This window comes from Amblyomma mixtum, chromosome 2 (assembly GCF_055824585.1).
Source record: "Amblyomma mixtum isolate Tamu chromosome 2, ASM5582458v1, whole genome shotgun sequence".
Taxonomy (NCBI): domain Eukaryota; kingdom Metazoa; phylum Arthropoda; class Arachnida; order Ixodida; family Ixodidae; genus Amblyomma; species Amblyomma mixtum.
The window spans coordinates 184,423,455-184,449,204 of record NC_143013.1 but is presented as its reverse complement, the minus strand read 5'-3'; the positions used below and the strand labels follow the sequence as shown (position 1 = coordinate 184,449,204).

General features: G+C 48.4%; 1 protein-coding gene across 1 annotated transcript in view; it reads right to left on the bottom strand.

Annotated features, from left to right (window-relative positions):
* Positions 1 to 7,815: 7,815 nt before the first annotated feature.
* The window catches only part of LOC149361796 (organic cation/carnitine transporter 2-like), a 41,608-nt gene continuing 23,673 nt past the window's right edge, over positions 7,816 to 25,750 (bottom strand). The window contains exon 3 of the mRNA XM_089568156.1: positions 7,816 to 9,678. Within this exon, the coding sequence (XP_089424282.1) occupies positions 8,179 to 9,678 (1,500 nt within the window). The 3' untranslated portion in view covers positions 7,816 to 8,178. The remainder of the gene's footprint in view (positions 9,679 to 25,750) is intronic.

Sequence of the window (25,750 nt, the reverse complement as noted above, 5' to 3'; positions counted from 1 at the left end):
GTGAAGAAGAATAGAGTCCAGCCGCCGCGGTGGCTCAGTGTTTATGGTGCTCGGCTGCTGACCCAAAACACGCGGGTTCGATCCCGGCCGCGGCGGCTAGAATCTGTTTGGAGGAGAAATTCTAGAGGCCCGTGTACTGTGCGATGTCAGTGCACGTTAAAGAACCCCAGGTGGTCGAAATTTCCGGAGCCCTCAACTACGGTGTCTCTCATAGCCTTAGTCGCTTTGGGACGTTAAACCCCATAAACCATAAACCAACCAGAGCTTATTTAGTGTGGGCCACTAAAAAACAAATGTTACGTGGCCGGCTCATCATTTGTGATCACGACAGATTACTGTCCATTGACATAGTTTTAATAAAGGGTGGGGGGGGGGCGTGCAGGCTTGCAGAACAGCTCGAGTCATCGTTCGTTAATTTCCTTGCACAACTCAGGAGAAGGCGGTGCTCTTGAGTTACAGGGGTGTGAGAATTGGTCAGACATGATCACTACCAATGCCTTCGCCCCGGACTTGAGACCCTGTCCTGTAGACTCCCGATGTTTTGATCACCCAGCAAACAAGGGACCTGCCCAGCTGATGCGGCTGCTTCATTGGGCACCGAGAAGCTGTAACTCCTTCCGAGGCTAGTACCTAGCGGAGGACGAGACCCTTGGCGTGTAGCCACTAAGCCTCTGGAACACTCAGCAAAGAAGGGACCTGCCCAGCTGATTCGGTTGCTTCATAGGGCTCCGAGGAGCTGTCACTCCTTCCGAGGCTGGTACCTAGGGGAGGACGAGACCTTTGGCGTGTAGCCACTAAGCCTCTGGAACACCCAGCAAACAAGGGACTTGCCCAGCTCGTGCGGCGGCTTCATTGGGCAGCGAGGAGCTGTAACGCTTTCCGAGGCCGGTACCTAGCGCAGGACGAGACCCTTGGCGTTGTAGTGCCGGAGCTCCCATTTCGCTGGCTAGCTTCTCTGAAAACAAGCGCTGCGCGCCCGCCGGCGCTCAAAGCAGGCCCTGACTCTCGGACAAGTCGCGACATGCAGCGTGACTCATCCCGCCGCCGCGGCGCCGACACGGACCCTTCCTCCTCTCCGTCGGTGCGAACTCCTCCGACGCTGGCCGGCTCTTGACCATTGGTCTAATTTGAACGGTGGCCAGTGATTGGAGGATTTGAACGGCTGGCTGCCGTAACCGTTACCAGCGGCTATAAAAACGGCGCCGCGCTGAACCCGAGCAGCAGACGGGCAGCAGAAGAGCCATCACGCCGGAGCTACGCTCGCCGCCGGGGCCGCTCTTCTTCTTTGTGCTAGCCCGTGGTGCTCTTGGCCCTTGTATCATGTAAAAGCCCTTGTACATACTGTACATAAAGTTCATTTGACTCACCGTCGCCTCGACCGTTTCATGGCTCGGACTCCCAGTTCCATCAGCGTGTAGCCACTAAGCCTCTGGAACACCCAGCAAACAAGGGACCTGCCAAGCTGATGCGGCTGCTTCATAGGGCACTGAGGAGCTGTCACTCCTTCCGAGGCCGGTACCGAGCGGAGGACGAGACCCTTGGCCAGTAGACACTAAGCCTCTGGATCACCCAGCAAACAAGGGACCTGCCCAGCTGATGTGGCTGCCTCCTTCCGAGGCCGGTACCTAGCGGAGGACGATACCTTTGGCCTGTAGACACTAAGCCTCTGGATCACCCTGCAAACAAGGGTCGTGCCCAGCTGATGCGGCTGCTTCATGGGGCACCGAGGAGCTGTAACCCATTCCGAACCCGGTACCTAGAGGAGGACGAGACCCTTTGCCTGTAGATACTAAGCCTCTGGGACACCCAGCAAACGAGGGGCCTGCCCAACGGATGCGGCTGCTCTAAAGGACACCAAGGAGCTGTTACCCCTTCTGAGGCCTCTATGTATTGGCAGGCGAGGAGCTGTGCTATTCTTACCGGAAACAACACCGGCCAGAGCAAGGAAAACCTGTGGCTGGTATGACCACTAAGCGTTTGGCACGAGTTCTTGGAATCCAGGCGTAGTGCGTAGTACAATCATGCCCGCTATGGGCGAGGCTGCGTGGTACCCCCTTTCATGGGAGGAATACACCTTAACACCTTTTTCACTGGGCGGCCTTGAGGCTGTATCCAGGGCCTCTCGCCCACACCGCATGACGCATGAGAGTTTGCCATTGATCAGATGAAGGCGTAGTCGCGCCGAGTCCGCGCTGAGCGGCATCGGCGCGGGGGTGAGAGGAACCACGCGGCGTTACTGCGGTGTTATTCCGGGACGGGTTGAGCGAGCGACCGTCGGATACCGCCAGCTCGCCGTTCTCGGAATCGGTTTATTACTTTGCAGGAATTGGTTGTAGCTTTCAAATCGGCAGCTGGGGCACTGGCACCTGCTGCGAACCAGTGTTGACTGACTGGCAGGGTGATGGCCCTGCTTGACCGGCTGCGAGGCGGAGACCACGGCCGCCCGAGTACCGTGCGGAGATCAAGGAATGTGTGACTTTCGCTGACGGAAAGCATTCCTTTTATCGGTCTCTGACTGCCTCATCTTATTTCGCATCAACTGTGCTGCATATACAACTTTTTGGCTATGTTCACCTTAAACCCGTTTCTAGCCTCCTCATTCGCGACCCGATCCAACCATGCTAACGAGGTAACGACAGGCGTGAGAACGATGTCTGGCCAAGCCTGACCTTCCTCTCATTAAGCTGCTTTATTTTAATGAAACACTTGAAGGTCATAGGAGCGAACAGGGAGTAACAAACTGCCAAGGAACACTGCTCACTGCATGTCATGGGTTGGAAAGAGCCGCTGGGAAGCCATCGAGATACCAACTTTATAAAAAGCACTACGGTAATACTTTCATTGTGAGTAAATCAGTCGTTTGGGTTTCCTCCTCTGTAATGTGCTTTCATGTTGAACACTGCAATAATAACTCTAAAAACAGCGTGGAATCTCTTTTCGTTTCACTACTGCCAAACGCGAAGGAAACGTTGTGCACAGGTGTCGTTGAAACACAATCACAGGCTGACGCTGTTCTCTAACTTCTGAGATTGAGAAATGATGAACGGTTAAAAGAAAATCAGCTACGTGAAAGCGTCTTGAGGTTCAGCTGTACCGGCTTAAATAATTAGTCTTTTGGGACTCTACTCAAGACTAAATCTGTGGAAACCGTTTGGACGAATTGAGAGTTGAGTTGAACATTTTTTTTATTCTTTCATGATTAGGTAAACGTCTCTGGTTTAAAGAACTTTCTAATAGCATAATTTTCCTTTCCTCTTTATTACCGTCCCTAGAAATTCACATAAGATATTGAATTTTTTTTCTAACAATGAAGATAACATGATGAATCCAAATTTGTACACCACAGACAAAAAACATTGTGGAACCAACCAAACATTTCATTTTTTTTCAGACAGCATTAACCTTAGGCTCCATATTCAGCAACGGGAAGCACTGTTAACCAGTCAGTAAATTATCTCGTTCGACGCAACGCGTTCCTCTTCACTGGCTCATATCTTTCTGGATACTTTGCAAGGAAACCAAGTACGCCTCTACCACCCGGCAGGAAATGTGCTACAGGAGACGCAGGGCTCTCTCTCGAAGGCGGTGTCATCAGGTGGCGCGCCTTGCTCCTCTGGTTCGACGCATGGTGCGGCAAGGCGGTTCTCCTGGAAGTTGTGCGTGAGACATCACTCGAACTCACACACACATGAATATTCTACAGGGATCTCTTAGCGCTGCTAAAACATTCTTTTATGAACGCGCAGCGTCTTCTCGTTGTTTAGCTCCAAGCTGCTCCGCACGCCTTCTCACGCTGCCATTGGCGCGCGCTCTCCTTGTGCCGTGGCTTTGCCGCGATGAGATCGATGGGGCTACGGCGCTTAAAAGGCAATCAGATGAATGTCATTTGACACCTTCGAAGGTCCGCCTAATGTGCGCCCGCACGCGGCACGCTGATTTCTCTAGCGAACGGACGAAAACTTCACATAGCTCGCTTCAAGACCTAGGTGATGTTCTTACTGCTGCTCGTCATGGTTGCCTGACAATGTTCGTTGGAGTTTGCGACAACTGGAGCTAAAAATATTTCGTGCTTAAAACGAACGCACTGTTGTGCAGCTTGAGGTAGTTCGAGACAGAAGAGCGTAGAAAGCCTCTGTAACTACCCCACGGGAGCCTCTGTTTGTTGTTTGGCGACCCCTCACAAGTCATCGATTACAATAAAACAAGTGTCTTATTCCAAATTCATAGCGCGTCTAACGCAAGTATTCACGCAACAAATCTGGATACAATAATTGCTCTATCTTGGCAAATTTGGCTTCGGCTAATTCTCGAGAACACACTGGACTAACGTATAAAGATTCTTTCACTTTATGGCAATTCTTCTTGGCCAAGCTGAAGTTAGTTTCAGATATTTTTTTTACCTGATTGTCGTCATTTTATTCATGAAGTGACTTTTTATTTTGTTTACGAAGCAATAGCTTGCTTGACAAATTTTGACAAATCTTTGGGTAGAATAGGTGGCTCGGGATATAACTAGTATTTATTCATATAAACTATATTTATTCACGCTGGTTATTTATTCCTAATTCCAGTTAGGTTTATAGCACCAAAGCCGCACGTGGATTAGTAGCTATGTCGTAGGTGAATGCTCCTAAGCTGTTTCCACCAGCCACATTGTTTCCTTACGTCCTGTTACATAGCACTGTTCAAAAATTACTTTTAATTTGCCTGCATTGAAATTCACCCCCCCCCCCACCCCCCAAATCCAGCCAGGAACTCCTCCCGTGAGATTGGTGCGAGCAGCCGAACATTGAAGCCAAAAAGGCATGAAGACGGCAGACCACGAAAACTGTTTGTGTTCCAATCAAGAAAAATGGCACAGATAATCCTCTGAGAAGCAGTTGTTGGATGTTTCTGTAAACTAAGCGCACCCTCACTTAGTGAAGTTGATAAACTTTCTGAGGTTTATCAGGGCGCGGAGTGATATAAACTGTGATTGTAGATGAGCGTAAAGCCACTGGTGAGAAGACACGCCCTTTATAAATACAAAATAGCCCTGAGAACTGCAGTAGGCTGGATACACGACGTCATGCCGCTTTGAAGCGCCTTTCCTGTCCTGGCCTAGTCCTCTCTATAGTTACTGCGCTATGCTTTGTATGCGACGATGAACCAACACGCCCAGACTCCCTCCTGAAGTTGAAATATGCAACGGATGTATTGTAATAGGCTCTTTAACAAGCGCTGTAGTATTAGTTATGAAAATACGACTACTTTGTATAGAGACAGGTTTTTTTTACTACTGAGGTAGCAAATCTGTGGAAGAAATAAATGTGAAAAAATCTACTCTGACACAATACAACGGTGTCTTCTGGAAAGCAGAGAGAAAAACTTTATCATGCCAAGTATGTTTAGACCCCCTTTGGGTCCCTGGACCACCGCACGGTCCCACTCTACGTCGGCCTCACAATAACCACTGAGCCGCCGCGGTGGCTCAGTGATTATGGTGCTCGGCTAGTGACCCGAAAGATGCGGGTTCAATCCCGGCCGTGGCGGTAGACTTTCTTTGGAGGAGAAATTCTAGAGACCTGTGTACTGCATGATGTCGGTGCACGTGAAAGAACCCCAGGTGGTCTAAATTTCCGGAGCCCTCCACTATGGCGTCTCTAATAGCCTTAGTCGCTTTGGGACGTTACACCCCATAAACCAAACCAACCAGTTTATTTATTTATTTATTTACAGTACCTCTAAGGGCTGTCGCACGAGGGCTCATAGGGGTATTGTAGTCGAAGTTGAAGGAATGTTACCCAGGGGAAAAAATGTAATGGCCGTTACACTTGCGGTAATGTGGAGAGCTAGCTACTTCTTCGTGTGATTTAAAATTGTGGCATTTGACGTACATAAGTGGGACGGTTTGTTTGGGAATGAGAGCGCGTTGTGCGAGGCACAGACTGTGTGCACGGGTAGACCACGTGTACGGGCTCGAGGGTGGTGGCAGCCCGTTCGGGATGCCGGTTAATGTGGTAATCTGTCAGCACCAGAGCTAACACACTACAGCACGCAACGAATTACAAATTATTGATCACTAATTATCGAATATTTTTCAAACAGTAATGGTCCAGGTAATTCAATGGCGTTTTTTGTAGTTGATTACCATTCTCAACTGCGTCCCAGTTGCGTCCCAGTCTCTCTGCACAAGACATGCTCCTATCCATGAAGGAAACCTTATTGCACACCAAGAACAGCACGGCCAAAACACGCCGAATCCTAGCCCTGGACGTTTTAAAAACATTAGACAATATTAGCCGGGAACATATCATTCGCACCATGGCCACCACGGGCTGTACTCCGAGCATATGACGCTTCAAGCAAGCCTTTTTAACACAGAGAACGGCCCAGATCGAGCTCGGCACTATATCATCGTCTAAAGTCTCCCTCGAAACAGGGCCCTCCACATGGAGCCGTTCTCTCCCCCTCCTAATTAATGCAGCACTAGCCCGCTGGAGCTACATTGTGGCCATAACCTTAGCTACCCCACATTTAGAGCATAGTGGGAGGGTCAAAATAAGTGGTAGTCAATACAGAGCTAGGTGTCGTGAAATGTGAGAAGTATGTCTGCAGTTGCCGTAAGACCGCAATCTATTTTCAATCTAGTGCATGGCGAAGTGGTAAGAAGCTGAAGCGGCTGAGCTTGTTTTGTGTAGTTATCTGGCAGTATGTGAGTACCGCCCACGAGATGTTCCGCGTTGGTTTAAGTGTCCGATCTTCCGGGGACCGGAGCGATATTATTGAGCCCTATCTGAGGAAATGCCCCCAGCCCGTACTCAACCCTTCGCCCTCCTCATGGGTGGCCGCTCTGCGAGTTGCTCAACCAGCTGGCCAAACGTGTCTAGTGCTCAGAGGTCTCTGAGAAGCGAAGGCCGAAAAGTAGGAGGATCCCTTGGGGACCTTTAGTTGTGTTGTTAAAATAATGCCCCCCCCCCCCCCCCCCCCCCCGTTTCCATTCGTGACAGAGCGCCAACGGACCGGTTCCGGAGAAGCGTTGCGCGGGATCACGCTTTGATCACAGACGGGTCACCGCTGTCTTCAACAGCAGTTCTAGCAACGAGAAATATCACGTTACTGCTCTGTAGGGACACTCGTTCATCCAGATGGCGCCGCATCTTCGAAACCTGAAGCGGGCGGGCATCCAGGCGCCCTATCTCCCACGACATCCCACACAGAGGCTTCCACACAGAGCATGGAGCAGCAACGAAGGCCGCCGCTGCACTGAGGCCACTAGCACAGAAGCAGTGCGTAAATACGAGTTGGTGCGCAAGGTTTTCTTAAGTTATAATACTGGTTTTCCCTCCAGAGCATGCACAGAGTTGTCAGTGCAGCTGCCGAGCTCTTCGCGACGAACTGTGGGAAAACTAACGTTTGAAAAATAACTCCCCTTGAAAAGTGGCGAAATGTAAGAAAACATCAAGAAGCCGGTGTAGAGAATTGTGGTCGGGGCAAATATATTTTATGAAAATAAAAGCAGGAAGGAAAATAACGCAGTAGTCATCGATTAAACTTATGTAATTGTTCAGTTATTTTCTGGGTTCCAATTAGCCACTGCAGTTACATTTCAGATAGAGTAATTGGAATTTAATTCAGTTATTTACTTTCTCTAAATTGTACAAAACTGATCACCACAGGCGAGCTTCAGTTTTTTTTATACTGTTCAATAGCTAATGGAAACCCAAACACTGAAACACAGGCACAAAACGATGTCACTTTTTCTGTCCATAGCAGAAATAAGTCAATAATATTCGGGCTTTTTAAGTGAAACATTTACACAGCGTAGCAACAATTTCACATATTAAGTTCAGACAAGTTCGTAATATAAAGGTTTTCAAGCCCATATGACAAGTTGGGCGACTTAAAAGCAAAGTTGCGTAGTTAATACCACGACAGAACTACCAGTTCCATGCTTTGTGTGTCATAATGCGCTTTGTAATGTTCATGATAACATGTTGCATGTCTCACTACCTCATGATAAATACATCACTTCTGGTTCTGTTCGCCATGTTTAGAATTCCATGTACTCTATTCAAAAATAAACCATAAGCTGTGGACTTAGAAATAAACAAGGGAAAAATATGGCTGAAGTTTAAATGGCTTATTGTCCGCATAAATCCGCATAAGGATGTTCAGCATAGCTTGAAAGAATATTAATCAATTCTTTGGGGTGGCGGACGCAGAAACAATGGGTGAACGTTCTGTCGTAGACTTGGGTTCCATTTTCTTTTCCCCGGAACGCTTCGGCGTGCCCGTTGGACGCCCCCGGTCCCGGCGCCGGCGGTTTTGCTTTTTTGGGCTCGGCGTGGCCGCCAAGGATGCTTTCAGGGCTTTCTTCTGCTCTTCTGGACTCAGCACAGCAGGCGACGAAGGCTTGGCTGTTTTTGTGTTGAGGAACACTTCTGGGAGCCATTGAACCGCCACAGCGGTAAGAAGCATAAGCGCCGCCAAGGCGGCTTCCATGGCGACAGAGTCGGAGACTCCTTTGAATAAGGACAGGAAGGAACTTAGCAGGGCTCCCAGGCGCCCAACGGTGTAGGAGACACAAATGCCCGTGCTGCGAATTGAAATGGGGAACACTTCTGCCGTGTAGCCGTAGCAGATGGCAAGAGCACCGGTGCACAAGCACAGGACAAGGCTGCGCAGTGAGGGAATCAGTGCTGAAAGGGCTAAGAAACTGGCGGCGAAGTATGCTGCGGCGCTAACAGCGACGGAGGAAAGGACAGCAGTTAGCGTTTCGCGTTGACCTTTCTTGGAAAGCAACCAGCATATGCCAAAGAAGATGAGCGCTTGCATGCCGAAGTGAGCAGCTTTGTTGTGGCCACCTTTCCTCATCGCCATAATTACAAGGTTGTAGTAGACGAAGGTGAGGTTGAACCATGCGATGGCGACGGAGAGCGCCCGGCGGTGAAAGACAGCGGCCTGAAGAGCTCCTTCCGTCGTAGTGCTTGTAGAAGAGGCGGAAATTGAGGAGGAATGTGCCTGGTCCTTCGGCCTGACCTGCTGCCTGAGTCGCAGGAATGTTTGCCTGGTTTTAATGACGTCAAGGCCATTCATTTTCGCTGCACTGAGGACAACTTGTTGGGCCATGCGTAACTGCGACGTGGCTATCAGCCAGCTTGGCGACTCTTCTATCAAACTGCACCAAATCAACAGCAGCATCGGTGGTAGCAGTAAAAGTGCCTGTGCCAGTTCCCATGATGGCCGCAATAAGCTCACCAGCTCTAGTACCATCAAAGGAACTGTGCCTCCGATGGATGTCGCCCCCAAGCTGTACAGGGCACGCCGCTCGTTTTTGGTCACTTCAAAAATCAGGGTGAACAACATGAGGGCAGTTGCACTGGCAGATCCGGCGACCACGAAGCGAGCCATCAGAAAAAGTGGGAATGACTGCGAGCCGGCGGCGCACAAGCTGGCGCCGAAGAGTGTTCCAGCGGCCGCCAAGAGGACCGGTTTTCGGCCAAATTGATCCGACATGGCGCCTGCGACCGGGGCGAAGACCGCAGGGCCAAGCATGAATACGGAAGAGGACAGGCTTAGGAGCCACTGGCGGTCACACACCAAGTCCCAGCTGCTGATGATGCTGTCCTTGGCGTAGCCGATGTCGTATTCCCAAGTTTGACAGCGTACCACGTGGCGTTCTTCATCGGGGTCCTCCTGTGTGACGAAAACAGTACAAAAAGGTTTGGCCTTGTTCAGGGTTCGTCTACAACGGCCTATATTCATTTCAGAACAGGGTGTGCTGGTTTCTCTTTGGCCTGTGTTTCACCGTTCATAGCCGGATAACTCGACTCATTAAAAAAAGTAATATATAAGCTGATATATTCTAAACTCGTTAACCCTATTTAGCTTAAATGAGTTTGGAATATATCAGCCTAATTACCGCTGTCTCTTTAGTTCCCTCGATAACTGCTTCTGGAAAAAGAGCATGCGCATTTTTTTTTCTTTTGGCCCTGGGCTTCAGGCCTTCCAATATCCTTTAGTAAAGTTGCTTAAAGATGTGCCTCACATGCTAAGTGCGCTACTGTCCCCAGAGAACTCTAGCACAAAGCAAAGGAAGCACTGAAATTGCTCGTGTTATCAAGTCTGGCCATATTCTAGGATGCTCCGATGGATGCCAAACACGGCATTGTATAAATTCGTTGAGATGAGTTCATTATCAAGCATGACGGAGGACAGTGGCATTCTTTCCAAGAATTGTTTTGGCCACTGAGTATGCGGGAATAGCTCTTGGCGAATTTGAATGAGTTAGAGAATGCTTATAGTGCTGATGATGCTCAGACAATTAAAATAACACACACTGACATGTTATGAGTCGATGAACTGCCTAGTCAGTATGCGCTTTTATACCCTCTAATTATCTTATGCCTAGGGAAGAGGGAGAGGATAGAAAATCACACAGAAAGAGCGAGGAGTCCCGAGTGCTGAGAGTGTCCATAATGTTTATTCTTTAGCAAACCCTGGGCTCGTGGTTGTGCCCAGGATTCATGGTCCGTTGCTACTATAGAGCTTTACTATTTAGGGAAGACTAGTGTGGGCCTTCAAACATAACAGCCCTAACTTCTTTATTTGTGAAACATATAAAAATGGCAGAATAAGCATTAGACAGTAGTCTTGCGCAGCCTAGCTAAGGCTCGGAGCTTGGCACGTACAAAAAGAGTACCTGGGCCTTAACCTTTCGTCGTTAAGTAAGGTCTTCGATTGTTATCTCTGCGTGAAATCGCTTCATTTGTTACAGTAGTTGAATTTTTCTTTGTGACTTCTTTTCTGTAACTTGCAGTTCTCACTGTTGCAAATTTCTCTAAATATATTTGCTCCTCTTCACCATCTCTATCACAGAACGTCTCCTCCTTCATCACCGCCGTATAACCAGGTTTGGAGACGCCTGGGCACCTCCGAAGAAAGAATGCAACGAGCCACCTCTAATTTACTGTCACCATCTTGGGGCAAGTCGCATTCCGTGGCATTGCTGCGGAATGTGCAATAAACTGTGATATCGCAAAAACTAGCATGCCAGGATGTTGTGTTCTATTGAGTGCCGGCTCAGCACCCGATGTCTTCGTTTTGAATAGGATGAGACAAGTACGAAAGTGCGGCACTCAAATGTGAAACGCGAAAACTGGAAAACGAATGCGAAGGTCTGCGATGTAATCAAGCCACAGTATCTCTGCAGATTTTTATACACGGTGTTTCAGCTAAGATTTTACAAAATTTTTAAAAGTAAGCTTTTTGATTTGCAAGAGCGCTTTTTTTGGCATAGCATTGTTGGCGGTGTAGTACATCAGAATACAGCTAAGACTTGGTAACTAGCAGGCTGGTCAACTAATAATGAATTCTTACCTGTTTACTATTGCAGCTAGGCCACTTAATTACTGAGAGGCGTGTAGCCCACCGTAAGTAATGTCCATATCAGTTTTTGAATTTCGGATAGTCCGTTACCCTCGGCGCTGCGGCCCAACAAATTTTGGCTATTTCGAATAGTTACGTGCACTGGAGGTTGCTTTGCCTACAAGCTTCTAAAAAACGCATCTATTTTGGTGCGATGTAGGCAAAATTTGTTCGGGCACAGCGCAGAATGTTTTGTGTTTTCGATATTCTAAAAACTGATATGGGTGTTACTTACGGTGGGCTAGATGCTTCTGAATGACTGAAGCGCCTAAAAGTAATAGTTAAGAAGTTGCCTATTCAATATAGATAACCACACTGCTATTTAGCAGGTCTTAGCTTTATTGTGGTGAACTACATCACTGACAATAATATGCCAAAATCACTCTTCAAAGTCAAAAAGCCAAAGGTGAAACACAGTGTACACAGAATAGACATTTGTAATAAGGGAGTAATTACTCACTGGCATCCACCCAAGCGCAGCCAAACGGCTACATAGGAAAGCTATACAGCTTTCGCAGAAACTTCGTAGTTAAAGAAAAATTCGTCCGGGTCCGGGGTTCGAACCCGGGACCGTCGCTAGACCGGAGCAGTCGCTCTATCACCTGAGCTAACCGGCACGGCAAGCTTATGGTAGGGCGAGAGCGAATTGATCAATAATTCGAAGTGAGAACAGTGTTGGTCAAATGTTTAGGGGAATCTCCCAGGGCCGAGTAAATTTGTAATGAGGGAGTAATTACTCATTAATTACTCATGAGGGAGTTGTTGATTTGTAGCAAGAGACGCATTTGAAACCTTCTCATGTTATGCACCTTATAAACCCATTCATGCCCGGCAGTACCGAAACACATTCTTTATGCTGAACATGCTGATCATTGCTTTATGCTTATTGCTGACCTAGCTGCACAACACGCATTATATTCAAGAGCTATACGTGCAAGCATATGCTAGTTATTTTCTCTTTTACATCTGTCAGCAAAAAGTGGCCAGAATGGCGCATATATGTACAAAAATATTGTACATATTGTACACATACTCAACAAGAATACTGGCAAACGCTCCATACCACGGCGTCTCATCTCTTTGGGCACAAGACGGCGGCTGCGAAGTACGTGTTACAACCTGTACTGCGGTGCGCTACATCGAAGCACCATAGGATCACAGGATAAAATTATAAAGCGCGCCCCTGGAGATTTCCCTCTCTCAGCTCCCGCCGTTCGCTATGGGCGTCGCTGCGCCCACGGTTTGAGCCTCTCCCGATGTATAGTTTTGTCTGTCGCTCGGGTGCGGTTCTCGCACTCGAAGGCCCCAGAGACACCCTCGACGAAACTATTGGCTTGTGGCAATAAGCGCGTACGCAGTAAAATAAAACATCGCGGAAAATTGTGCTTCGTTGAATAGAGGGGTTTTCGGGCAGTTGATGCATTCGTTCCAGAGTGCTGAAAACAAAACTAGAAGCGGCACTTGCGCTACGCCTTAACGTTATAATGAAATGGCCTTAATGGTTGACTGCGGCGGCGTGGGGTACTCTTTGCGCATCACTTCGCAGTCATGCAGAAAATGTGCTTTACATTCATACCTAGCGGGGAGTCCTCATACCTCTGCGGACGCTGGGTTGTACCGCTGAATCAATGCGCCACTCCCCTAGCTAGTGGCTGCTCCAAACACAGTCACCGCTGTTAAACCAGTCGCGGCGGGGCTTATGAGACCAAGGTTGCTCTACATGAGCAGACTCCTCGAACCTATAAGTATTTTAACTTCCACCTGCGATGGTGACGAGCTTGCCGAAAATTCAACGGGTAGGTTGTGATAACGAAACAAGGCCGCGTGACATAAGTGGCATGTGGGTTACCTCCTTTTTAGCTTACAATTTTAGCTTACAACCTTTTTAGCGTCATTAAGGGTAACGGAGTGGATTCCAAGAGAACGCAAACGTAGCAGGGGACGGCAGAAAGTTAGGTGGGCGGATGAGATTAGGAAGTTTGCGGGCAACTGAATGAAGTGAATGAAGAGATTAAGAAGTGACGGCAACTGGCAAAGGACAGGGTTAATTGGAGAGACATGGGTGATGCCATTGCCCTGCAGTGGGTGTAGTCAGGCTGATGACGATGATGATGAGCTTACAATGCCGACGCCGGTATTCTTGCAAAATGGCAGCCTGAGAGCTATTGTGTTAAAAACAACGAAAACGTAGTGCCTAGCCAGAATGGCCGCCTTCTTAGAACACACTGAACGCAAATTTCGTTCGGTAAAAATTCCGGCGTCGGCCGTCTAAGCTAAACTGAGGTAACCCTTCAATAGGACATAGGGTGATTAAACTCTCATGCTCAAAATACGATATCGCTTAGATAGGAATACATCTCGAACATGATGTCATCAATTTGATGTCATCAGTGATGTCATACACTACAACACCTGGTTTCATTCCGTTTGTAAACCGTAGTATATTTTGCCTCACCCCGTGGGAGTTCATTCAATAAAGCTCGTAAGGCTCATCTATTTGAAGCAATTTCCATACTATTTACGCGTAAATGTGAAAGGACTGGGAGCAAGCTTCACTGTACGCTGATTCATATACCTCAGGGCGCTATCACAGTCTTGACAATCGTTCTCATGCAGTTTGAGAAGTCCGTTCATAACCATGCCTTTCCTCCCGCAGCACAAAATAGCTTGAAGACCTTGGGCACCACTGACCGGATTTGACTGCTGCCCTCGTTGAGCTCGGAACGCGCTTGCGATATCTGAAACCGGATCTATTGAGCAGTTCGCTTCATTTTCTCAGTGCTGACCACCCACTCACGGTTGTCACTGTATCGTTGTGCTTTGTAAAAGCGCATCACGGCCCGTGTTTCTTCGGTGTTCTGCGTTCCCCTTTCCCCAAAACGAAAAGAGATAGGTTTGTATCTGAGACACGGCCAGAAGCAGGTCAGCTGCGTAAAGAAAGTTTCTTCCTTTTCGCATTCAGGTTGTGCTGAAACGTGGAAAAAATGGGCACATGCTTAAGCGATATGTCGCATGAGCATCGGTACTAGTCTGAACATGAGCCTTCGGGCCAAATAAGTGTTCACTGTAAGGCTCATGAGTGTGCACTCAACTTTGCCACGAATCGTGTTGTGGACAAGCCGAAGATAACCAGAGCAATACTGAAAGCGCTTCACATCAAGAAGTGTGATGAATCATGTGTCGGTGATCCCTCAGTGTGTTTATTGGCATGGGGCTCGCATATTTGGGCGTGGTGCGTAAAAGAAAAAAAATGGACGGTATTGTGCCCACTATTTTTTTCGAGAAGTTTATGAAACTACTTTTTTTTCTATGTTTATCACTCGGTCGGAGTTATTAATTCTGCGCTACAGGCATAAACTATCAGTCTTTAGTGGACCTACGGGTGACTCGTGTCTTCTCGACAGCAGTGTATTTTTTGGCGCTTTTAGTAACAATGTGGAACCAACTCGCCCACCAGTACGTGCCTAGCATCTCCTGCCTTTGTTTTTTTATTCTTCTTTCATCCCCCTAGGCGTGGAAATGTGTTACTGTACTGTTTTACTGTAACGCCTGCTGCAGTAGTTACTTTACAATTCTTCATGTCCACTGTAACAAAATAATTTCTTAGCTTCACTTCCCCTCTTGTTTAAAGGCTTCCAGACTGCAGCAAGTTCAAGAAAAGCCCCAAAGAGCACCGATGAGGCAGATATATAAGTTACTATGTTATGATGCAGCTTAAAACAACCGCACTTGCTAACACTGGGCCATGGACTGCGGCGTCCTATCGCAACAATAAACGAAGTCAGCTTATTGATATTTGACTGCCTCAAACAAGCCAGCCGTCAAAACTCGAAAGGTTATTTTTTTCTTGTGATAAGCTCCGTGGTTAGGTGCAGAAGAAAAGTTTCAACAACACACTACTTTTTCGTTGTGGCGGAATTCAGCGCGGCGGTCCTAATGAGAGCGGAACTTTACTGACAAACTAAGTTTTATCCGAGTATAAATGAAACAAATTACAATATTTGCTTGAAAAGACAAAGGCTGTTAATGTTTTCCCCACTGGTTCGTTTAAAACCTCCACGTGGACATAAAAAAATTTACTCATGATTACAATAGCTGTTAATGCAAAATTTTAGCGCTGCTCTTCAAGGCTTGTTTGTGCCATGTTACGTTGCTACCTACTCTCTCGGATGCTCTCGCGGCATCCACTTTCCGTGTGGCGTTTCATTATGATACTTGGTAGAGTTCAACCGGTCACGCCGACTCCGAGGACTTAGATGAGAATGCCGCCTACTGGAGCGCGGAAGCCAGGAACGGCCGTCTGAGAGCTGCGCTCTAAAAGAGCGCCTTAGCACCCCGTAGCCATTCCTTGAAGGCAGTAATCAATATTCCCATCGCGAAAAGAAACACAACACCGGCCGGGCATAAATAATAAATACCATTCTGACGGAAGAAAGTGAACTCCCAAACCTGAATGCGCTAGAGGACAAGATACTTTGTGCACTTCCAGGCATCTTTTCGGTAGGTTCATGTTCAGTGTGTACGGCAGGAATAAAGAAATCCTCTCGGTAATTGATTCTCTGCTCTAAATACTATACCCGTATTAAAAACACCTAAACCTGCACTGAAAACACTATCGAAACGTCTCTTCAGAAAATTCTTTGTGATGAAACAATTTCCGTTTACTCACCGAAATCGCCGGATCATATACGGTGCACCGGCTAAACTGCCCGTCTGCCTCGATGGGAATGGCCGCGTTCCTCCATGTGTCCAAGGAGAGGTGCCGTAGCTCCTCAGGGCGGCGGCACCAGTGATCCACGGGTCGGCCGATGATGATATAGGCGAACGCGTGCAGCATATAAACAATCATAGCGAGTGCGGCGCAGGAGACGACGAGGCGCTGGAAGTTCCCATGGCCCAAGATGGCGTAAAGGCTGTTTTGAATGGCCGCTGCAGAGTCTGTCGCCGGTGTGCCATCAAGAGGGCCGAGCTTCAGTTCGTGGCTGCCCACTTCTGGTGAACGTTCTTCTCCTGGGACACTGGCCTTGTCGCTCGGACTCTGGGCTCCAGGAGACGAAGTTGGGAAAGCAGCAGTCGGTGTAGGAGAAATATTTGACCGCGTAGGAGACTTAGGGGACGCAGCCATCCTTATGGGTCATCCTCTTCTTCTTCGTTGATCGCTATGGGTCAGGCATATGCAGAGTTCCAGCACTGAAGCCAGTGAAGTGATGATTTTAGGGATGTTTCAACAACCTACGTATATCCTTCACATATAAGAAGGAATATAAATCAGAATGGTTGCAGAAATCTGAATAATTTATCATTATTTCTAGATAACTTAGTTCGCTTACACATTTAATAATCTTAATATATTTCGGTTTATGAAATACAGAAACCGAAGACGTACAGGCTAAAAGTGTTGCGAGCATACTCTTTTCTGGGTCCGCCAAATACAAGCTCCGTCCGTTGCTGCTGTTAGAAAGGCGTGCACTGCGCCTCTGCCTTGGTCTCCCTCAGTCAGTTTCCACCGCAGTTCTGTACCTGGAGGCTAGTATTCCCGACCTTAACTCTCGTTTTCAGCTATTAACTGTCAGGACTTTCTTACGGGCATTCGAGTTTGCTTCTGGTGTGGCTACACCTATTTTTGTTTCCCACCCGGCTCTCTTTTTTAGTCATCATTGGCCAAGGTTCCGCCTCCCTCAGGTCGTTTTTACTCAAAACCTTTTATCGATCATTGGTATAGATCTCAGTTTTGTGTGTAGAGTAGGTTCTGCAACGTCCCCTGTGGATATTGCTTTTGATTATATTTTCCCACCTAATTAAAGCATCTCCCGTCCAGGACACTACTTAGTCTCCTCTCAGAACACCTTGACTCTTTCCCCCACCACAGTGTGATTGCTACAGATGCGTCCGGGGCTGGCTAGAACGCAGCCGTTGGCATTTTTTCTGAGGATCTCTCTTGGAGTTATTCGCTTCGAGTTCCGGATTACAGTCCCATATTTCTTGCGGAGTTTATGGCTCTTGGGCTGGCTGCTTTAAAGATTCCCCCCAGTGTCTTCCAGGTGATATGCCTGTCAGATTGCCTCTCAGTGTTGTTGGCACTGGATTCTAAACGGGACGATCTATTGAGCCGCTCATTAAAGTATTTCATTCCTGGATGGGTGAAGGAGGTGCGCTTCGTTTGGATCCCAGGTCACGGCGGTATTTATCAAAACGATGAAGCAGACGTTTTAGCAAAATCTGCTCTCAATACACCAGTCGCCTGTAGCGTCCCTAATCTGATTTTTTTCGGAATGTCTCGCTTTCAGCGCTTTCAGTATATTACCACTCTGTGCAACGATCCCTTGCTCGCTACTGTTGACTACCACCATCTCCCGTACCCATGGAAGGTTCGTGCATGTAAATCCCGGCAGTGTGAGGTTGCAATGACACTCCTGCGGTGCAGAATTCCCCGCTTAAATCTTTATTTATGCAGAAGCGGGTTCAGTCCCTCAAACTTTTGTGCGACTTGTGGAGAGGTGGAAACACTGGAGAATTTCCTACTCTAATGCCGGAGCTTTGCACTTCAGAGAAGGACGTATCTCGAAATCCCAATTTCTCGAAGGGGACTCACTTTGTCGGTTCCGCTTCTTCTGTCCTTCGGTGCTAGCGCAAGAGGTTTTGCATTGCATCAAATTTGCGATTTCCTCCACAATTACATAATTGCTACCGGCAGGTTTCCTTGCTAATGGTACCCAAAATGTCCGCATTGCAAAATCATACAGAATTTTTCTTGTATTCAATTTCTAATCTTTATGCCCGTTGTTTTTTTTTTGCGCATTCATTTGTTCCCATAATTTCTTTCTATCTATAATTACATCTTTAATTCTTCGGAATACGTACCCAAAGTTAAATCATTAGCTTGGCACCAAAAGGTAATCCATTAGCTTGGCACCAAAAGGTAATCCATTAGCTTGGCACCAATTTACCTTCTTTGGGCTCTCCTGACTGAACCCTGGCCAATCCCCCGTCGTGGGTATGTGCCATGCCACCAAGGCAACAACAACAACAACAACAAACACCTGACGAGGGCCTGTCGTCCTCGTCAAAGGCATTCAACAGTAGCATCAAACAGCATTCATTCAACAATTCTGAGCAGAAGTCATGTGCAGTGAACAAGCTCAAAGCCTTGAAGGAAACTCAAAACCAACATACGATCGTATGAAACGAAGGAGATATTGTCACGTTGTAGTGACGGCAGTCCAGCGGTCAGGAATACAGCGACAAGGCTTGCAAACGAAGCTCTTTATTTGGGCTGACGTGAGCCCGCAAAGGAACTGAATCCACTCGGCGGCAGCATAAGCAACAAACGTGCTCGTCAGTCGTCGAACCACGAATGCCCGCTGTTCGTGGCATAGCTCAATTTAAAGCCGGCGAGGAAACTTCGAGATAACAGGTCAAGATCATCTACAGTAATCTGGAAAAACGTAGATGCAGCTCTTCTTGCCTGCGATGAATCGAGATTAGTCCAGTTGCTTCTCGTGCGACAAACAAAAATGATAACACCCCTTTCCTGCGGCCTTGAGCGCGAACGAACGGCCACCATAGTGATAAGTGGCATTACCTCCCTCTCAAAGAAGCATCGCCTCGATGCTTTAATATAGAAAAAAAAACACGGAGAATGCTAACTTCGAGTCCTTTAGCGTTCATAATAAGGTTGAAGGGCAGCGGTAAAAGCTTCAAGTCTGGCCGTGTCGTCGTCGTCGTAGTTGCCGTCGCCGTAGTTGTCGTCATCGTAGTTGTCGTCGTCGTAGTTGTCGTCATCGTAGTTGTCGTCGTCGTAGTTGTCGTCATCGTCGTAGTTGTCGTCATCGTCGTAGTTGTCGTCATCGTCGTAGTTGTCGTCATCGTCGTAGTTGTCGTCATCGTCGTAGTTGTCGTCGTCGTCGTAGTTGTCGTCGTCGTCGTAGTTGTCGTCGTCGTCGTAGTTGTTGTCGTCGTCGTAGTTGTTGTCGTCGTAGTTGTTGTCGTCGTCGTAGTTGTCGTCGTCGTCGTCGTCGTAGTTGTCGTCGTCGTCGTCGTAGTTGTCGTCGTCGCCGTCGTAGTTGTCGTCGTCGCCGTCGTAGTTGTCGTCGTCGCCGTCGTAGTTGTCGTCGTCGTCGTCGTAGTTGTCGTCGTCGTCGTCGTAGTTGTCGTCGTCGTCGTCGTAGTTGTCGTCGTCGTAGTTGTCGTCGTCGTCGTAGTGGTCGTCGTAGTTGAGGCATAGACTTGTGTTTTCGTCGATGGAGGATCTTAGCTCTTCCGCTCAGAAGCAACAGCACCTCCAGAGGCTGCTTTATTTAGTTCAACCTTCGGGGGCTTGGGGAGCGTCCACGCACGGCGTAACCTCGGCTAGGAGATACTAAGCGCGGGGACGATGGGGACGGGGAACGTGATAGGTCGCTGGGCGGTGAGCATTCTTCCCGAAGCAAAAACACTTCGATTTCGGCTGGTCGCTGGCCGGGTCGGGGTCGCGGGGCGTCGTAAGAGAACCCTCGGATGCCCATTCCCCTATATGGACAGTACCGGAGAATGTGACCGGCTTCGCCGCAGTGGGAGCATAGTGGGCGGCGCTGGTCGGGTGTTCGCCACTCGTCGCATTTCCTCGGCCCTGTGCGACGCTCGTAGGACGGGTGGGTTGGGGCGAGAGGGCGGCGGTCCAGCGGAGATGACTGAGGGCGATAGGGGCTTGGGTCCCGTCGTCGAGGTGCAGGACGGCGCACTGCTGCGGCGTGATACATGGCTGGGGGCTCTGTAGGCTGCGTGGTAGTCGGCGTCACACCCAAGTCCTGTTGAACTTCGTCCCGGATGACGTCTGTGAGCGATGAAAGCTTTGGCTGCGTTCCTGTTGGCAGCAATCGTCGGAGCTCCTCTCGCACAACTTCACGAATAACCTCCCGCACGTTATCGTTGTTAGCGGTGTCCAGGCAGTTTGCTGAGAAAACGCGCTGCTGGCGGTCATACTGGCGGGCTCGGGCATCAAGGGTTTTATCCATAATGAATGCCTCTCCTACGAATTCCGCGACGGTTTTCGGTGGGCTGCGGACGAGGCCGCCAAAGTGCAGACGCAACTTCACCTTATCTTCTTCCTTCTTATTTGCGTCGGCCCGCCGGAAGAGACGCTTCATCTCCTCAGTGTAAACTACAACGGTCTCGTTTAGGTGTTGAATGCGAGACTATAGCAGCTGCTGGGCTCTCTCCTTTCTCACGACGTTTGTGAGAGTCTTGAGAAACCGCTCCTTGAAGGTTTCCCAGTTCGCAAGGCTGACTTCTTCATTCTCAAACCACACTCTTGCTGGTCCTTCCAGGGCGAAGAAGACGTACCTATATTTCATGGCATCGTCCCAGTTGTTAAAGACAGCCACCAGTTCGAACTGTTCCAGCCATTCTTCGGAGTCGGTGAAAGGCGAAGCGTCGAAGGTTGGTGGCACCCAGGGGTGCTGAAGAATGATTGGAGCCATCGTCTGGGGCAAGCTCATGGTAGACGTTGCTCCTGGCGTTCACTTCCGGGTAGGGTCCGGCAGAATACCGAACTCAGGTGCGTCCCCTTTGCAGGCGTCGGCTTGCGCGGTGGACTGGACTCTGGTCCTGGGGTAGATGACTCAGAGGGCTGGCGTCACGACTTGTAGGGGGTGTCCGGAACATGAAAGGCTACCCAGTACCTACACCAAATGTCGCGGTGTAGTGACGGCAGTCCAGCGGTCAGGAATACTGCAACAAGGCTTGCAAACGAAGCTCTTTATCTGGGCTGACTTGCGCCCGCAAAAGAATTGAATCACTCGGCGGCGGCGTGAGCAACAAACGTGCTCGTCAGTTGTCGAACTACGAATTCCCGCCGCTCGTGGCATCGCTCAATTTAAAGCCGGCGAGGAAACTTCGAGATAACACGTCAAGATCATCTACAGTAATCTGGAAAAACGTAGATAGAGCTCTTCTTGCCTGGGATGCATCCAGATTAGTCCATTCGCTTCTCGCGTCACAAACAAAAATGATAACACCCCCTTCCTGCGGCCTTAAGCGCGAACGAACGGCCACCATAGTGATACGTGGCAATATAGAGCACGAGAAGACAACACAGATGCTAAAACTCACACAAGGGGGATTGTGAGCAGTTTGCCTACAGGAAGCCAGCTTTGCAAGAACTTCATTTAATGATGTTTGGTGTATGGTTTTCAAGGGCGAAATCTAGAATTTCGCGGTGTATGTTTAATAAGCCTGGTATCCGTGAGTTTAGCTTCTGAATATTGCAATTTGTGCGGGGCTTATAGGCTTGATTATTGCGGCGTCGGAAATAATTATAGGCGGAACTTTAAATTAGATAATCTTGCTCAAAATCATGTTTTTCTGCTGTAACTATATTTTTAATGTACACTTCCAGTTTCTTCTAGTAGCTTTGCAGTATGGTTAACATGTGATATCTTTAAGAAATTTCGAATGAGCCCTTCATAAAAGGAAGATTTCCAATCGCATGAAAAGCTCTCCTCTGCAAGGTGAAAATTTTCTTCTGGTTTGTGGAGATAGTTGTACCCATGCAGGTAAGCCATAATTTATGTGTGAATGAAAAAGGAATAATGTATTTGCAATTTTACCTTATGTGGTAACAGGTTTCTAAATTTGGTTAGTACACCCACAGATCGAGCGACCCTTGGGCGTATATATTCCTTATGGGTAGTCCAAGCAAGATGCTCTTGAAATATGACGCCTAAAAATTTTATCGAGGCTTCTTGGGTGAGACGACTGTCTTCAAATGTCCGCGCACACCGCCGCAATACGCACGCCCGGCTGCGGATAATGCTGCACACGCTAAGCTGCATGGTGGCGATCGCTTCAAAGAACCATATGCCTGTCAGCTTCATATCGAAAATCGCAGCGCAATGCTCAGTCGCTACTCATTCAGGGGGTCTGGGCTTTCACTCGCATTTCTTGTCCAAGAGCGTAGGGTTGTTGTTGGGACTGGAGGGTGCTGTTTCTTCACCATGTCTTGCACCAAACTTAAGGTCGATCACCTTGAACATACTTGAATAAAAAAGGTAGCGCAAAAAAAAAGACCATCACAGGAGGCTGACACCAGAAACACGAACGCTACTAACAACTGGCTTTATTCCTCAGAGCAGTTAACAATATATAGGAGTACAATCACATGCGCACACCACACTAGAGCGGCGCACGCCTTTTTGACTGGAAAAGAAAAAAAGAAGTCTCATTACATATCTCCAGTCGCAGAAACAACAGGTATTAAGTGTATCAGCAGCGAAAGAAAAAGTCAAGAACCAACAAATATTGAAGAACAACTAAATAAAACTAAAGAGAAAACAGGCACGCAAGTAGAAGGCGCTGTTCTAGAAAAGCGCGCTCGGAGGAGCACCAGGTCCCCCCTGAAGCAGGCCACTTCGTGGAACAAGCAGGGTAAGCCGAGTGACTAAAGGAAGTTTTTCCCTTAACCCAAGCGCGAACTCGACTCCTCCCGCGTCTCAACTAGCGCAGATTGTGTAGTTCACCTCACTCCTAGATTCTTTTTTTTCTTCCTTTTTATCTCCCTGTACATATCCAGTTCCACATAGAGACGATGTTTGCTTTCGCGGTGGGATATAATGCCATGTGCCTAACGCTCCGCACGGCCTCTACGCCGAGTCGAAAACGACAGCGAAGCGGTGGTTGGATCTTGAGGAGTGCTGGCTCTGTGACCTGGGACCTTGCTCTCTAATTAAAAAAAAGGCTCTCAGTCTTGGGTTGTCCCCGACACGGCCTGCACGGCTCGTCAGGTCGTGAAATTTTTAACTCTGCTTGCAGGGGTTCACAGCTGGTGTGAACATCGCACTTGTATATGTTCGGAATTTGCGTTCCGCGCACCATTTCTGATATGACGGGTACTGACAAGGCTCCACTGGACAGAGAATTCTTCATAGCTGCAGTCACGCCAAATTGTTTTCGAATTGACAGCGACCGGCTGTTGTGTGTCGCTGCTACGGTACGGTTATCAGAGCGTTCATCTTTTTTCTCTGCCCGATGTTGGAAGGCGGCTGCCATGCAACGACTGGAAACGGGTGGTTGCTTCTACAGTACTTGAGCTGCGAATGTAAGCGAAACGCTGAGAAGCACTACGTGAGTGACGCAAAGACTCCATAAGTATACAAGATAATGGATCTCAGAACGCTGGCATATGGATTTTACATGTCAACTGCGAAGCACAACTTGTCTTGAAACGCGTGGGTGGTGATTTTGTTATGCATTGGTAAATAATTATTCATAACGTTCCCTGGCGCAATTGGTACATGAATAGTTTGGCAATCGCAAAAAATGTTGCTAGAAACTTCCCGTTTTTCCTGTAGGAAATTTTTTATTGGTTAGTTTAAACATAATGCCATAATTAACTTTTCGACAATGAAAGGAGCAATGTGCTCTAGTATCAGGTTTCTATGTGAAGGCATCATCTGCTCTGTGTTTAGAACGGTTTTCCTTCGAACAAAACGGTTGCATGATCGTAAATGCAGCCGTCCTCTTTGCGAATAAAAACGGCACAGAAAGATTAGGAACTGATGACAGAATTCAAGAGATTCGACTCCAATTAACGCGCCTCACCTTTAGAGTTGCGCTTCCGTCACCATTTCTGTGCTCTGACTAATGCTAGGTCTTTCATATCACTCATAGTTTTTCAAAAGAAAAATTCTTTTTATTTCGTGCGCCTTGTTTCATCCCGCTGAACTAAAGAAATTAAACCTTGGGCCGGAATAAGGTTTACGACTTATTTAATTTACTTCTTTTTACTTTATCTTTTTGCTCTAAAGGTTATCACTAGAGCGGACGGATGCACCTGGCAAAAAAGTCAAGGGAAATTTTAGTACTGTGTTTATTTTTGAAAGCAGCGAAAAAGTATAGGTAACGTTGTTAGTAATCACATACTTCCCCAGGGGTAAACATGTACTTGGCTGCTTTAAAAGATCACTTGATTGTGATGCATCTAAATAGGAGCGGAAGGTAGTTGTAACCTGTTTCTGCTCTGTGGCAAGAAAAATAATAAATCAGAGTTGTTCTGGATAGGGAGATGATAGTAATAATTGTGATCAATGCGCTACGGTACTTATTAGACCCATGAAAAATATCCTCTCATGGCACTAGGTGTAATAACCGAAAAGAAAGCTGGAAGCTGTTCGAACAGCCAGGACAGTATGCTAAATTTTGATTTAATGCATGTGTAGTGTGCCAACTGTGACAGGTTCCGCTACCGCCATGCGCCGACACTGCGCTGCGCCTGACGACGACGAAGTTATGCGCCGACACTACGCTGCGCCTGACGACGACGAAGTTGCCCCGCTCTCTTGGTGCTGGCTACGCCCGTCTACGCTGCCAGATCCTGCACGGCGGTTCGGTCTCTTGAGGACGCCTAATAAACGCACCCCTACAATTGGTGGAGGTGCTGAGTTCGTCCCCGACCAACCTGGAACTCCGGAGCCGTACGCTGCCGCCTGTGTCAACCATGCCAGATGAGACTGCCCCAACACCGGCGGCCAGTTCAACCACCGTCGTTTGTTCTGGCGCCATCCGGCAGCGTGACCCTGCCCTCTTCAGTGGGACTGCCGACCAAGATGTTGACGACTGGTTGTCATCGTATGAGCGAGTGAGCAGCTATAACAAGTGGGATGACACTGTCAAGCTGAGTAACGTCATCTTTTATCTCACGGACGTGGCGAACCTCTGGTTTCGAAATCATGAGGCGGACCTACCCACTTGGCCCATATTTAAGAAGAGCTTTGCGGAAGTGTTCGGCCGCCCTGCGGTGCGCAAGTTCCGTGCCGAACAGCGCTTACGGGACCGCGCTCAACGCACCGACGAGACCTTCACAAGTTACATTGAGGACATCGTTGACCTCTGCAAACGTGTCAACGCCGCCATGCCAGAAGCGGACAAGATTCACCATATCCTCAAAGGCATCGCTGACGTACGCCCAAGCGGTGGCCAGGCCACGCCATACGCCGGCAACCGATTCCTACCAGGCTCTTGTGTGGCTCTGGGTGCCTCCCACAACTCCCGGCCTTTCGCGGAAACTGCTGCATCGGTATCATGGTCCCTACCGGGTTCTCAAGCAAACATCTCCGGTCAATTATATTGTTGAGCCTGTTGCACCCGCTGCGGACTTGCGTCGCCGTGGCCGCGAAACCGTCCACGTCGACTGACTGAAGCCGTACTACGACCCCTCTGTTCTTCCTTCCCCTTAAGACGCCAGGATGGCTCCTTGTCACCGGGGGGAAACTGTAGTGTGCCAACTGTGACAGGTTCCGCTACCGCCATGCGCCGACACTGCGCTGCGCCTGACGACGACGAAGTTATGCGCCGACACTACGCTGCG